The sequence below is a fragment of the Phalangium opilio genome, unplaced genomic scaffold (assembly GCF_054372755.1).
Source record: "Phalangium opilio isolate 3A_F unplaced genomic scaffold, DU_Popi_V2 ptg000042l_1, whole genome shotgun sequence".
Taxonomy (NCBI): Eukaryota; Metazoa; Arthropoda; class Arachnida; order Opiliones; family Phalangiidae; genus Phalangium; species Phalangium opilio.
Genome location: NW_028324166.1, coordinates 7,162,825 through 7,176,625, shown reverse-complemented (window position 1 = coordinate 7,176,625; position 13,801 = coordinate 7,162,825). Strand labels below are relative to the sequence as shown.

The 13,801-nt window shown below is 35.3% G+C and overlaps 1 protein-coding gene across 1 annotated transcript; it reads right to left on the bottom strand.

The window, feature by feature from the left end:
- Positions 1 to 208: 208 nt before the first annotated feature.
- Positions 209 to 13,234, bottom strand: LOC149678781 (medium-chain specific acyl-CoA dehydrogenase, mitochondrial-like). The gene is made up of 14 exons (XM_089836730.1): positions 12,951 to 13,234; positions 8,329 to 8,398; positions 7,744 to 7,841; positions 7,026 to 7,095; positions 4,458 to 4,558; positions 4,307 to 4,387; positions 3,900 to 4,030; positions 3,725 to 3,833; positions 2,946 to 3,017; positions 2,802 to 2,870; positions 2,510 to 2,605; positions 1,098 to 1,274; positions 456 to 527; positions 209 to 385 (listed from the first exon to the last, which is right to left on the bottom strand). The coding sequence occupies exons 1-14, from the start codon at positions 12,990 to 12,992 to the stop codon at positions 308 to 310; spliced, it is 1,266 nt and encodes a 421-aa protein (XP_089692856.1). The 5' UTR covers positions 12,993 to 13,234; the 3' UTR covers positions 209 to 307.
- Positions 13,235 to 13,801: the final 567 nt, after the last annotated feature.

Genomic DNA, 13,801 nt, shown 5'->3' with positions numbered 1-13,801 from the left:
CAGACACACAGACAGACACACAGACACGGCCGTTACAGAACCTCTCCTGGACTACGTCACACGGAGAGGTAAAAATAAAATACTTTCCTGTTTAAGATAGAAAATTTGGTTTTGGTTCAATATATGGAACTGGTAATTTATTTTTAAAAAAATGACTTCAACAATTTGAATAAGAGTATTGTGCTTTTTTTAAAGGAGGTCCAAAACATTTTAAACGATGAAATTTCTTTAATTTAATAGTATTTAACCATAGCCCTAAATTACAATTATTAATTGGAAACATATTTATTTTAATTTAAATTTAAACCTATAACTCGGCTTTGGCATTCTTGAGTAGGTCTCGACTAATAATCATGCGCTGAATTTGAGCAGTTCCTTCGTAAATCTATATTGAAATAAACAAGGTTCAGAAATTAAATGCTAGCTAAACATAAATTTTGAATGATTAAACTTACTTGAAATATTTTGGCGTCACGAACTAATTTTTCTACGGGATATTCACTATTGTAACCAGCGCCACCAAATACCTATTTTAAATAAATTTACTTTTCAGTTGTGCTTCATTAGTGCTATGGGGTTTTATTAAGAGTGTGGCAATGGAGTATTCAACCTCATAGAGGAAAAATGGGTATAATACGTGCGGCACTAAACGTGTCCCAGAGTACCTTGCGGTTCAGTATGGTTATGGCAAGCGCCACCATATAGCGTAATTTTTCAAAAATATTTTGTAATTTTATTTGTGTTGAACGAACGAGGAGCTAATTACTGTTACTTCCCTGTACACAGCGCTGCCAAGAGCAGGACTTTTAAAGAATACAGTAGTGGTCGGCGTTTGGACAAGATAATCCACAGAATTTTGGTTAATCAGTTATTTATGGATAATAATCAGATAATTATTCGTGATTACATTGCATTAATCATAGACTTCCCGTGGATAATTTCAAATTATGAATAAAGATAAAACAAACAGATATTATCCTATCCAAATGCCGACCACTAGAATACAGTCAAAGGTACCGCCGTGTACACCGATTACACCGAGTGGGTGGTCCCGCGGTATTGAAGAACCATTAGCATTGTTTCAACTAAGTCCTCACCTGCACAGCGTCAGTTGCGCATTTATTGGCGACATCTCCAGCCAGGCATTTTGCGATTGATGCCCAGTATGTGCTCTTTACGCCTCGATCGGAGTCCCACGCAGCTCTCATCCAAGCTAAACGAGCCGTTTCAATTCCAATAGCCATGTCCGCCAGAATGAATTGTATCGCTTGATACTTTGGTTGCAATAAAATTATTTTAGATAAGATACACTAACGACTGAATGAATGCCCAGACAATCATTTTAGAATTACTTAAGATTTATAAAATGCCATCAAAATCATCCAAAAACCTAGCATAAAATATTCAAAAGACTCAAAGTTGACTTGCAAAGGCGAACGCAAATTTTTGTTTTATAAACCTCCATGGGAAATTTTACACTTAGCGACCGCAACAAAACTGCGCGCTTTCAGCTGATCTCGTGCACTTTTACTATCGCGGTCGCCCATTGGTCATATTTTCCTGTGGCGATATTTATAACAGTAGTAATAGTAGCCACATCGTACGAGTGAATAGCCCCTCTATGCCCTACCCTAATGAGTGGATAACCCTCTATACCTTACCCTATCGCTATCTTTTACAATGCTTAAATAATTTACCGTGCATAAAATCAGAGTGAATAGCCCTTCGATGCCCTACCCTAAACGGTGATAGAATTATTACCCGTATAAATTTACTTATGCCGTAATTGTAATATTCAGGCGAATCGAAGAATAGATAGTTTTAGTGATCATCCCCTCGATGAGTTTACAGCATAGACTTATTCCGATGCACACTTATCGCTTCTTATAAGTTTCTAACATGAACTTATGGTCAGAAGAGTTTGAAAGAGAAAGAATTCGGTAAAACACCCAATAATTGTAATATCCCGGTGCCTTAAGACCATTCTAAAAAGAACGTCAGTAAATACTTGCTTTTGCTTTCAAAATTTCCCTCGATTTCTTTGAATGTTAAAATCGGGGAGCGTGAAACTCTTATTGTCGACGGGTAAGAGGAATTTTTAAGGGAGGGTATATGGCTTAACCTAACTATCATAATTTCCTTCCTTTTAAGTAGACGAACGAAAAATATCATCTCACCACAATTCTCTCCCATTCACTTTCCCTTCAATGACGATCGAAAAATTTTATACTGGCTAAGGCAGTTCTCTTTCACGACGCCACCACCATCACCACCACCACCACCTTCACCGCCAACAACAGGCCAGGTCAAACTAAGACCCACATCGTAGATGTTCATCATACGATGTGGCTAAAAATGCATTCTTCATTTATCAAAAATGAGATTTAGCACCTCCACTTTTGAAACTTTCGAAATTTTTATCTTACTGATGACTTTGGCGTTATTTTATAAATTGGTTTTCGATTTAAAAATGGTTCTCCGGTCATTTACTTATGCCATCAAACCAAACCTCTGAAATGGGCTTGCCGAAAGTTTTTCTTTCCAAAGAATATTTAGTAGCCTCATCGAGCGCCCTCCGTGCCAAACCACAAGCTGAAGAAGCCACCTATGAGGCAAATAAGAATTACGTAAATATTCTACTGTTTTTGGTCAATTTGAACGCAATAAAAAGAAAATGACAGAAAATACGAAGGGTTCTACCCCGTTGTGGGTTTCTTCAATTGAAAATTTTAAGCCTTTGCTTGGCATTCGTAACTGCTCCTGACTGAACCATTTAGGTGGCAACAAAAGCATTTACTTACTGGTGGTCTTGTTCGGTCAAACGCACCCATAGCAATTTTGAAGCCATCGCCTTCTTGCAGCAAAACGTTCTAAAGGTTAATGATGGAATTTATAAGTATAAAATCAATTAGAAAAGAAAACAGCACGACGCGAAAATAACTCACTTTCTTATCAACAACTACATTTTCGAAAATTACTCCAGCGGTATTAGTGGCTTTCTGACCCATGTTCTTCTCCTATGTATACGGTAGAACAATTTCTGTAACTGGTTTTAAGTGCACTTGCGAAAATAGGAAAAGCCGAGTTGTATAAATACACAATAAACAAGTAGGATTACAATTATTACAGTACAATACAGCTAATTAAATATGGTATTTTTCTTCATTTACAACATTCGAAAAAATTACGGTTTAGTAGAGTTCAATGAACATGTTACTTGCAGACTATTTTACCCAATCTTGAGAATGAGAACGAACTTGGTATGACCATAATGTTCCAGACGTGCTTACTTGTTCGCCAAAAGGGCGTAAAGTTCATTTACAATTTTCAATTAGCAATCGAAATAGTTTTCCAGAATAGAATTTGAAGCGATTTCATTGGAATTGTTCAAATTATACATCGATATATTGAGAGTTTTAAATCAAAAACTGCATAAAAATGCCAATGAAAATAACCCACTCGAAGGGCTCGATATCGAATTGTCGGAATATTATTGATATTTCTCAAGTTTTCCATCAAAAACTTCATATCGAATGGTAAGAAATAACCCTCTTGATATAAAGTTTACCTTCAAATGTCAGCAGTAAGAAAATACATAATAAGTCATGTAGACTTGTAAAATGAATTTTGAAAGAAAACACATCACAGGAGATTTATACAATCGTTTTATAGGTATTGAAATTTTTAGACTAAACACTGAGCGCAGACACGAAATACAACGAACCTTTTTTCCCTTAATTAATCCGGGAGAATCTCCATCAACAATAAATCCCGTGAAAGCTTTAGATGGCGGACATTTGGGATCGGAATTTGTCCTGGCTAATACGAAATACCTATAGTATGAAATAAAATCGAAATAGATTAATATCCGTTATTTGTAATAGAAATGTTTAATTTACCAAGTTGCTAATCCTCCATTAGTAATCCACATCTTTTGCCCATTCAAAATGTATTTGTCACCTTCCTTTACCGCTCTTGTTTTCACACCGGCTACATCCGAACCGGCTCCAGGTTCCGTAACGGCATAAGCCTGATAATGAACCAAACATTTTAATTTTAATAATTATTGGTTTGGGTGTAATCAGCGTAGTAGCAACTGTCTCAACATGCAATATTAACGCGTAATCCCTTTCTACCACTTAAGAAGGTTTGTCTTGCTTTATTTGTTTATCCTATAAATTGCGCCTCCTTTTCAACTCCTCACTAATAAAATGCTTCAATCTCTTAACTTTTCTGATTTTAACACTCAATTTCGAAATGATTTCTGATTTGCCCATTTATGACCAAGAACTTTGATGTAACTTACGGCTAAGTAAAATTCTTTCGTCATGGGTTCGAGGTACTTCTTCTTTTGTTCATGAGTCCCGCAGGCTATAACCGGACATTGCTATAATATTTGGTTTTCATAGTTAAGTAAAATCATAATGTAACTAAAAAAATACAAATTAAAAACATACAGCTAAGCCACTAGATCCTATGCTGCCGTTTATACCAGTACAACCGTACGACATTTCTTCGCCAATCATACTAGTGTCAAAAGTACCCAATCCTAATCCACCTAGATTGTAAATAAAAATGGTTATGATTCATCCAGAATAACCTAGTCGCTAACACCGCATATCATCCGTGACCCAAACTTTTCATTTCTCCCATTGATGTATGTCAAGGAGAGGTTCTGTCTTGTATGAGTCTATGTGTCTGTTGCTATACACCCCACAGGAGACCACATTCGCAATTTCCGAATAGGAGCAAACGTGTTTGCAATTTTCGGACCGCGTTAACAATAAACAGAAATTTCTAAAATTGTATTTCATTACGATATCTAACGCCATCTACTGGTCGGTATTCCACATAAACACCAATACGTTACATTGGCTCTACCCCATTGGACCGAATCGCATTCGGCCGAAACCAGTCCCAATCAACCGAAAAACCCGCATTTTTGGCGGATTCGGTCCAATGGGACAGTCCCATTGGAGCGAAAACCCGCACTTCTCCGGGTTTCGGATTCGGTCCATTGGGACAAGAATGCATGCGCATATACACCCGATGGAACTAAAATGAATTTAATTTCTTTGACTTATAATAAAATAATGGTCAAAGAAATTGAGCACCATACGCGAACATTCTGTAAAATATTAACCACCTATTTTAGTTTATAAGAACCAAATAGTTTCAGATCCCCGAAAATTTACTTTTTAAAGGGAATTGTAGTTTTTTTTATTATTTTAAGTCATATTTATCACGCTATCAGCTAATAAATACGAGAATATTTTGGAAAAGGTGGCAGCTAACTATTAGGAGAATATTTTGGAAAAGGTGGCAGCTAATTAGTGGGAGAATATTTTGGAAAAGGTGGCAGCTAATTAATAGGAGAATATTTTGGAAAAGGTGGCAGCTAATTAATAGGAGAATATTTTGGAAAAGGTGGCAGCTAATTAATAGCAGAATATTTTGGAAAAGGTGGCAGCTAATTAATAGCAGAATATTTTGGAAAAGGTGGCAGCTAATTAATAGCAGAATACTTTGGAAAAGGTGGCACCTAATTAATAGGAAAATATTTAGGAAAAGGTGGCACCTAATTAATAGGAAAATATTTAGGAAAAGGTGGCACCTAATTAATAGGAAAATATTTAGGAAAAGGTGGCAACTAATTAATAGGAAAATATTTAGGAAAAGGTGGCAACTAATTAATAGGAAAATATTTAGGAAAATGTGGCAACTAATTAATAGGAAAATATTTAGGAAAAGGTGGCAACTAATTAATAGGAAAATATTTAGGAAAAGGTGGCAACTAATTAATAGGAAAATATTTAGGAAAAGGTGGCAACTAATTAATAGGAAAATATTTAGGAAAAAGTGGCAACTAATTAATAGGAGAATATTTTGGGAAAGGTGGCAACGAATTATTGGAACCATTGTTTTGGAAAAGGTGGCAGCTAACTATTAGGAGAATATTTTGGAATATGTGGTAGCTAATTAATAGGAGAATGTTTTGGAAAAGGTGGTAGCTAATTAAAAGGAAAATAACCTAACCTAACCGAACCGAACCTAACCTACCCGAAACCAATATATTAAAATTTTAATTTTAAACTTAAAAATTGATGGAACTACCATTAAGATTATAATTCATTTTAAGCACAATTTGTTTATTAATTCTAAATATCTCTTGCCTTGAAAGGAATGAAAGTGAGCGTTTTAATTAGTATCACGAAACATTTAATTTATATATTTTAAAACTACACCACTGAATCGCTGACGGCTATCGTGTTTCAAGTTATATTGATGTATTTTTTAGGGCATATTCGGACGATTGGGATTTCGGTCCATCGGGAATATAGCCATTGGGCTAGATTTTGAAATTCTAGCCAAACATTTTCTGTCGAATGCGATTCTGTCCATTGAGATTCGGTTGAATGGGAACCCCCCGTTACGTTGGCTTCTGCTCCATTATCATCGTTAGGATTAAGATTATCAATTTCTCTATTGTTGAATGGGGTGGCGTGTTGCCTCGTCGTGCACCGATACCTAGTGGTATATTATTCACCCCGAGTCAATTTGACTGGTTAGCCGAGACAGTGGAGAGCTGGTCTAATTCGATTGAATGCATGTCAAAATGCTCAAACCTCAGAGCACTTAGGTTAATCCATGAATCGTAACAACGACCCCATTTTTCAGTCTACCCCATGCACAAACTGAATAGTAAATATGCGTTTTCGCTGATACGATACCATTATTTTGATTATCAGCAAATATATACTTCAGTATTTAAAATATGTTTTTATGAAAACGCTGCTTTCAATGAAAGCCTTTTAGGTAACGTTGTTTTGGGAATAGCTCATGGAGAAAATGGCAGTTTATTAAAACGTTTCTGGCCAGTTATAGTACCAGTTTTTATTAATATCTCAATGAGTAAAGGAATTTTTTTAACTGTTTATAAGTGAATGCCAATAGAGGTGTCTCTTAATAACGTATACTTCGAAGTATTTATCGAAAATGAATAGTCTGTTAAAGTGTTGTTTTACCATATTCTTTTGGAATGGACGCATTTGCTAATCCAAGTTCTTGAGCCTTTTTGCAAAGATCCCACGGAAACTGAAAAACGAAAGACCTATATTATAACTACAATTTACAACTGATATTCTACAATATCATTTTCTAGCCATTAGACCATTTAAAGACTTCGCAATGTGAATTTTCATTACCTCTACTGTATAACCAGGGATAGGTTTAATTTTAGAAGTAGGAATGGAGAACGGTTGGTATTTACTTCAGTCGGACTCATAAGCCCAGTATTCAGCCCCTTCCTCCGTCACGTAACAAAAATTTTAAATTATCTTATTGGCTCACTTAAACTACGTTTTGATGACGTTGCTGACGGGGACGGCTAAAAACACGTAATTCCTTTTTACCTCTGTCGCTATGACCCGCCTCTTCTTGCATACCCCTCCGTCCCGTGGAAGGGGGTCCGGGACTTTGAAGCGCGCCCATATTACTCTGTTCTCCATTCCTACTTCTAAAATTAAATCTATCCCTGGTGTAACAAAGGCTTAACTTCGAGGGCTAATCACGCTGGGAACACTCGAACAGTACTCAGATCACGGTAATCGTTTTACTATTGTCAGGGGTAGGACTGTTTAAAGACAATTCGTAATCCAAATAGTATAGTTAAAAATTCATCCTGAACACCGATTTCGCAGCGTGACTGACCCCTCGATTCATTTCAGAGTTAAATTAAGTTACCTCTCCAGTTTCATCATATTGTTTCGCAGCTGGAATTATTTCTTCTCTCGTAAATTTTCTTGCTAAATCTCGAAATGATCTCTGATCCTCGGATAGTTCTATAATGTACAACAGTAATTTACATCCTTTCTTGGAATTTACTTTTGGACCAGTTTCTCATGATATGTTTCGGTTAAAGGTTGGCTGGACCAAACACGCCAGTTATCAATCACCTCACGAAAACCTTATATGTTGCAGAGGGATTTTTTTTCATTCGTCGTCATTGTCGACTGCTGGTTGTAAGAGTTTTTAAAACCGATCAAATGGCAGGTGAAAATACGTAGAGAGGTACTGGTTTCTTTCACCGCACAGGGTTTATTTAATAGACCTTTTCGATGTAAAAAAGGGGTAGGCAAAACTCAGTACCGGGACATACAAGGGGTTGATACATCTCCGTCTCTGCGCACTCTCATAATACAAAAAGACTACAGTGCAGGCGCAAAAAAGCAAGATGGATGGCAAAGTTTTACCCCCGTGTCTTTCCCTCTTAGTTGCATCGAAATGGTTTATTAAATAGGAAAGATTTTCTGTTAATTATGTTATTACCAAAATTGTATGATTTGTGAACTCCTGATGTTGAAAATAACCTCTGAACTTTATTGCTTGACGGTGCAATCTGAAAACGAAATCAGTATGTTCAGAAGGTAATAAATTTTTATTTTCGAAATTAACCATATATAACAACATCCTTTTTTTATTTCTATTGCTTGATTAGAGTTTAATAAATGAAAAATGCCTTAAAAACTTAAGTTACAATTTAAATAAATCCGCTTTGTAAAATAAGGTCCGGGGGTCTATTGTCATAGACTAACATTGTATAAGCTATCAGAAATTAATACATAGATTTCTTCAACTTGGAATCTATAACAGGACATTTTCTGGGCTTTTCAGCTTGGGTTAATGGTGAGCGGGTGTAGATATCATTACCCTTGACTTCATGCATAATTTATTTGAAGTTAAAAACCACGTGACATCAACGTAGGAAGGGACCTATGCGTGCCGAGCCCCAATTTAAACAACATCTCTATGCGTGAATACACTCTAAGAAATTGGAGTGTGATTTAACACCTTTATAAGTACTTTATATGGGTCCAAATTTGACACCGTTACAGGTGTACATTTACACCCCTGAAGGGATTTAATCACACTTACACTCTAAGAAAATGGGGCGTGCTTTAATTTTATTTAAAGGATAAAACTGTTTTCTTTCATGAATATCATCTTTAAAAAAAGGTTTAACAAGAACGTTTTTCAATAATTTTTTACTGTTTGTATTGACTTTAATATTAAAACATTAATGAAAAATAAATGAAAGACCTTATTTAAGAAACCAGCAGTATTATAATTTTTCATGTTTAATTTCGAACGGTGTTTTAATAGTGTTATTTTACACCGAATTTACACTTCAAATTGGCCTCTAAAAACTCAAGGTAATAAAACACTCTTTTGGGTGTTTTTACGGTGTTTACACCGTTTTAACACCTTTTTAACACTTCCATTTCTTAGAGTGTAGGCTCCTAAAGTAGTAGATGCTAGCTTTAGTACCAAGGATTATCGTTTGGATCACCATCGTAGATTATAAACCTTTTATCAACTAAAACTCTTTACTGATTTGTTGGTTCGTGTAGGGTTTGAGAAGAGGGTCCTTTGCTTCTCATTTTACATGGTGTCTTCAGCCAGGGAAAATATACTTTTGTTTTCATGTATGAACTTTTGCTAAAAAATACGCTTTGCGTAAATATTGGATAGGCAAATTCTGGGCACTCTAAAGCCTTACTATTGCTTGCTGTTAACACCTATTGTATATGCTGTTTAGAATATTTTGACTCATCACTACCTCCTTTATCTGACAAGGCCCGTGATCTCAAAAGTGAAATTTTAGTTCGAAACTTGATGCGTTTCCCAGACATTTTTGACCGCCAGTTCCAGCGAAATGACGTCACTTTATAAATTTCACCAATCCACCATTGCTAGTTAGGCAATCCTATACAACCTAAAGTCCCCCCCCCCTCCAAAATAGCTCCATGTGCGGGCTTTGATAGATAAAGGTGACAATAGATATATAAAAGGTTTTTGGGTTGATTTCGCGAATCAACTTGGAAACATAATATGAAATGTTTCATTTAAGGTCATACTTATTGATATTATGTTACTGACCGAGAAATATGGAGCATATAATGTATTGTCGTTGGGCGTCTTCAACGTTAATTCATCCCTAATCCCTAGATGGTGACTCCCCCCCCCCCTCCGACCGTGGACTTTTAGACTCAATTTACCTTAAAATCCACTAATAAAAAACTTCCAACAAATCTACAAAAGTTAATCAGAATTCTCCTGCAACGCAATCTTATCTTATAATTTAACTTTGGAACAATTATCATTCTTATATTTTTCAATTAATCGGTTCTACAAAAGCTATAAAAAAAAACTCTCTTCAGTAAGACAAGGTTATTAGACAAATGGTTAAGCTGCCTGTCTGAGGCATATTTTTCATGGAACCGAATTATGTAGCAAAATATCACCTTCCCGCAGCTAAAATATGACTTTCATGTAACTACAATCGGCACCCCGAAGCGGAACAGTTATATCAGAAGTAAATAGATTGATATCTATTTACTTTTGGTTATATCATGGTTAACATTAACAAAGTCGTAATTGCTGGCTGCTCAATCGTCTGTTTTATTTTCTCAAGACACGAATGTCGTCTGCTCTAGACCATAGGAGGAATAAAATGAAAATATTTTTCTACTCATGTCTAGACGTTGAATGATTCATCGTGTTATGCAATCCAGGCCCAGTGAAAAACCGCCTTCATAGAAAACGAACGAAAAATTCCATAAAAAATGAGTTAATTTTTCAATGGGAATTGTGCTCGTTTCAAAGTCTGCGGTATGTCGTCCCTAAATAAGGCATATTTATTGTATTTTATGGTGATTAATACAACGTTACGCGATGAGATTAGTTTTAATTACAATGGATTTTATAGCTTGCAATACAAGATCAAATCAAGCATAAAAGCGACACAGGGAATTCTTGTGATGATGCATAATTCTTATGGATGTAGAAGGTGCATGTATTATATTGACTAAGCCATGGCTCACTAGAGTATGCTGCATATTTTTATACATCTACACGACGAGAGAGAAATTCCCAGTGTTGCTCCTAGCATTTCATTGAAATTTTAGTATAGATACTTCACCTTAGGTATCCTAATAAATTTATAATAATTGATAATAAGTCTTAATCCCAAATCCATAGATATTACAAAACAGGAATTTAGCAATAATTTATGTCTTCACCAGCACGGAAAGTTATTTCAAGATTTAATTTGGTGCATATTGGTTAAAATTGATTAATAAACAATAATCTGTAACCTTTGTCATTAGAAGGATAATTTTAAGGAGTGAAATAGTACGTCAATTCTCTTATCTTTAATCTATATCTATTTAAATCAAAGTCCTGACTGACTGACTGACTGACTGACTGACAGACTGACTGATAATCAACGCTCAGCCCAAACCGCTTGCCCTAGAAGGCTGAAAATTTGCAGGAACGTTACTCATAAGTAGTAGGCACGTACTAAGAAAGATTTTTCCAATCCGCCGCCATCTTAAAAAATGGCGCCCAGAAATGTAAAAAATCTTCTCTATGCAATTACGTACGCGCGTTTCAACCGATTTCACAAATATTTAGTACACTGGTTTGCTTTAACCTTAAGACGGGCTTAATGGTCTTTCGGGTTCGAGTTTTCGCCATCTTTTAAAATGGCGCCAGAAAAGAAAGAAAATATTCTCTATGCAATAAAGTCCGCGCGTTTCAACCTATTTCACAAATATTTAGTACAATGGTTTCCTTTAACCTATAGAGACGGGCTGAATGGTATTTTGGGTTCAATTTGTTGCCATCTTTTTAAATGGCGTCCAAAAACTTAAAAACCCTTCTTTATGGAATAATGTCCGCGTGAAAAGTAATAAAAAGTATCCCGACGGGCTGACGGACTGTGCCGAGTGCCTTCGCTCCTAGGGTGCTAAAAAAATATTAGTCATCAGTAAAATCTACACATTCTTTATATCATTTTAGATGAAAGTTCTTATTACACGCGAGCGACGCCGCGGGTAACGGCTAGTGCTAGTATAGTTTACTGTTTTCAAGGATCCGTATCTCAAAAAATGGGAGTAAAAACATTTCATTCCCTAAGCCTAACAGTACCTGACCACTGACCTGACGTTAAACGCCTGTGTCAAAACTATTACGTCATGACATAAGGAACTTAACTACAATAAGTATGACAGTCAACGAAACACGTTAATGAGGTATGTTTCCGTGTAAAGCAATATTTCCTTTAACGAATTTTATATTTTGACGCCACACAAATATGTGCTTTTCAAGTTCCCGGAACTATTTTACATGCAAAAAGTTTAACTATAACACGAAATTTGAGTTTTGAATTGTATATAAAGGGTTTATTTTCTTATTTATTTGAGAAGGTTGTTTGTTATTCTGTTTGTACCAAATCTGAACAAAATGCATTGTATAAGGTTTTAGAACTGGGTTTGGTTGAGTTCCTCTAGGCTAGATGCGCGAACCCCCAGCCATTAAACCTTTAAATAATATCCTATTCTATACCAGTAACAATTTAGCTTTATGAATAACCCCAAAATAAAATAGTTTTTTTTTTCTTAATTATTTGAAGGTTATTGAAAAGGAAGTTTCTAAAAAACTACTTAATGCAAATATTTTATACCAGTGGGGTATTGACTATTTAGTGTGCAGTTTCTACGAAGATAGGAATCTTTTCATGGTTTCCAGCCCCTAAAAGTACCGAGTAACGCCGGGTATCTTAGCTTGTTGTTCATAAATTCGATTAGAGATGTAAAAGAAACCTCCCTTAAGAAATTATTATGGCAATGAGAAGTGTCATACTTATTGTTTGTTGTTTCTTATAGTTTCACTTGGTTCACTTTTAACTCAAAAATCATTCTCGTTTGTTATTCTAAGTATTTTAGTAAACATGTTATCGATTAAAATATATTTACACCGAGGTTTTAACTAAAATTCAGTTAAAAATTACTTTAGAGCTAAATAGAATTACCCCCAAAAAATTGTAATTCCAAAATACAATGCTTTAAGTGAGCGCAAATGTGTTAAAAATATAAAACAAAGCTTGCCTTTTTTGTAATAGCTGCTAGTCCTGTTATTGGAATCTTCATTTTCAAATGTGTTTCTGTTAAAAATTCAAAACTTTCGCAGTACTGCTTCGTAAAGTATATGAACAATGACGTTAACAACCCACGATAATTGTTAAGGTAACTGAAACTCTCGCCGGGACTACACTACAGCTGATAAAGGACTGAACCAGCTGTTTCGAAAACAGAGAGATCTAGCCGGTTCGACCGCGTACGAGGTTCTAAATAAAAATTGTATTTATGTAAAAGCAATTCGAAATTTTTATCTTCTTTATGATGCGAAAGTAGTAGATGTATTATGAAAGAAAAGTACTTTGACCTTCGATATTTAAAGGGAAACTTTAATAAGCTTTTTACCTCTCCGAAATGTATTACACTGGACGTGTCTGTCTGGGTTCGCAGTTGGCAAATCGGAGCAAACGTGCTCGCTAAAAGCAATATTAGCCTCTACTCCATTATCATCGTTAGGGATACGATTTACGAGAAACTTCCAGCCTCCCAATGGCAGGGCTTTCACCAAAGGTTCACGAAATTGCGAGTTTTCTTATCATTTAATCGCCTTATATACCCTAAATTTCCAAAAAATTGTTAAAGAGGCTTGAATTCAAACGTCAACAATAACTATGTTTAAAATTATTTTAGGAATAAAGTTTCTTAAAATGATTTAACTTGAATTAAGGTAAATTAATGACGATTAAAATAATTAATATCAATTATATTTATTTCATTATTTAAGAAAAACCTTACTTAATTGCGTCTCGACTCAGAGAGGTTTATTTTGTTTTCCCAACTTGTTTTTTTTTACTACAAGCATACAATATACCAAATTCCAT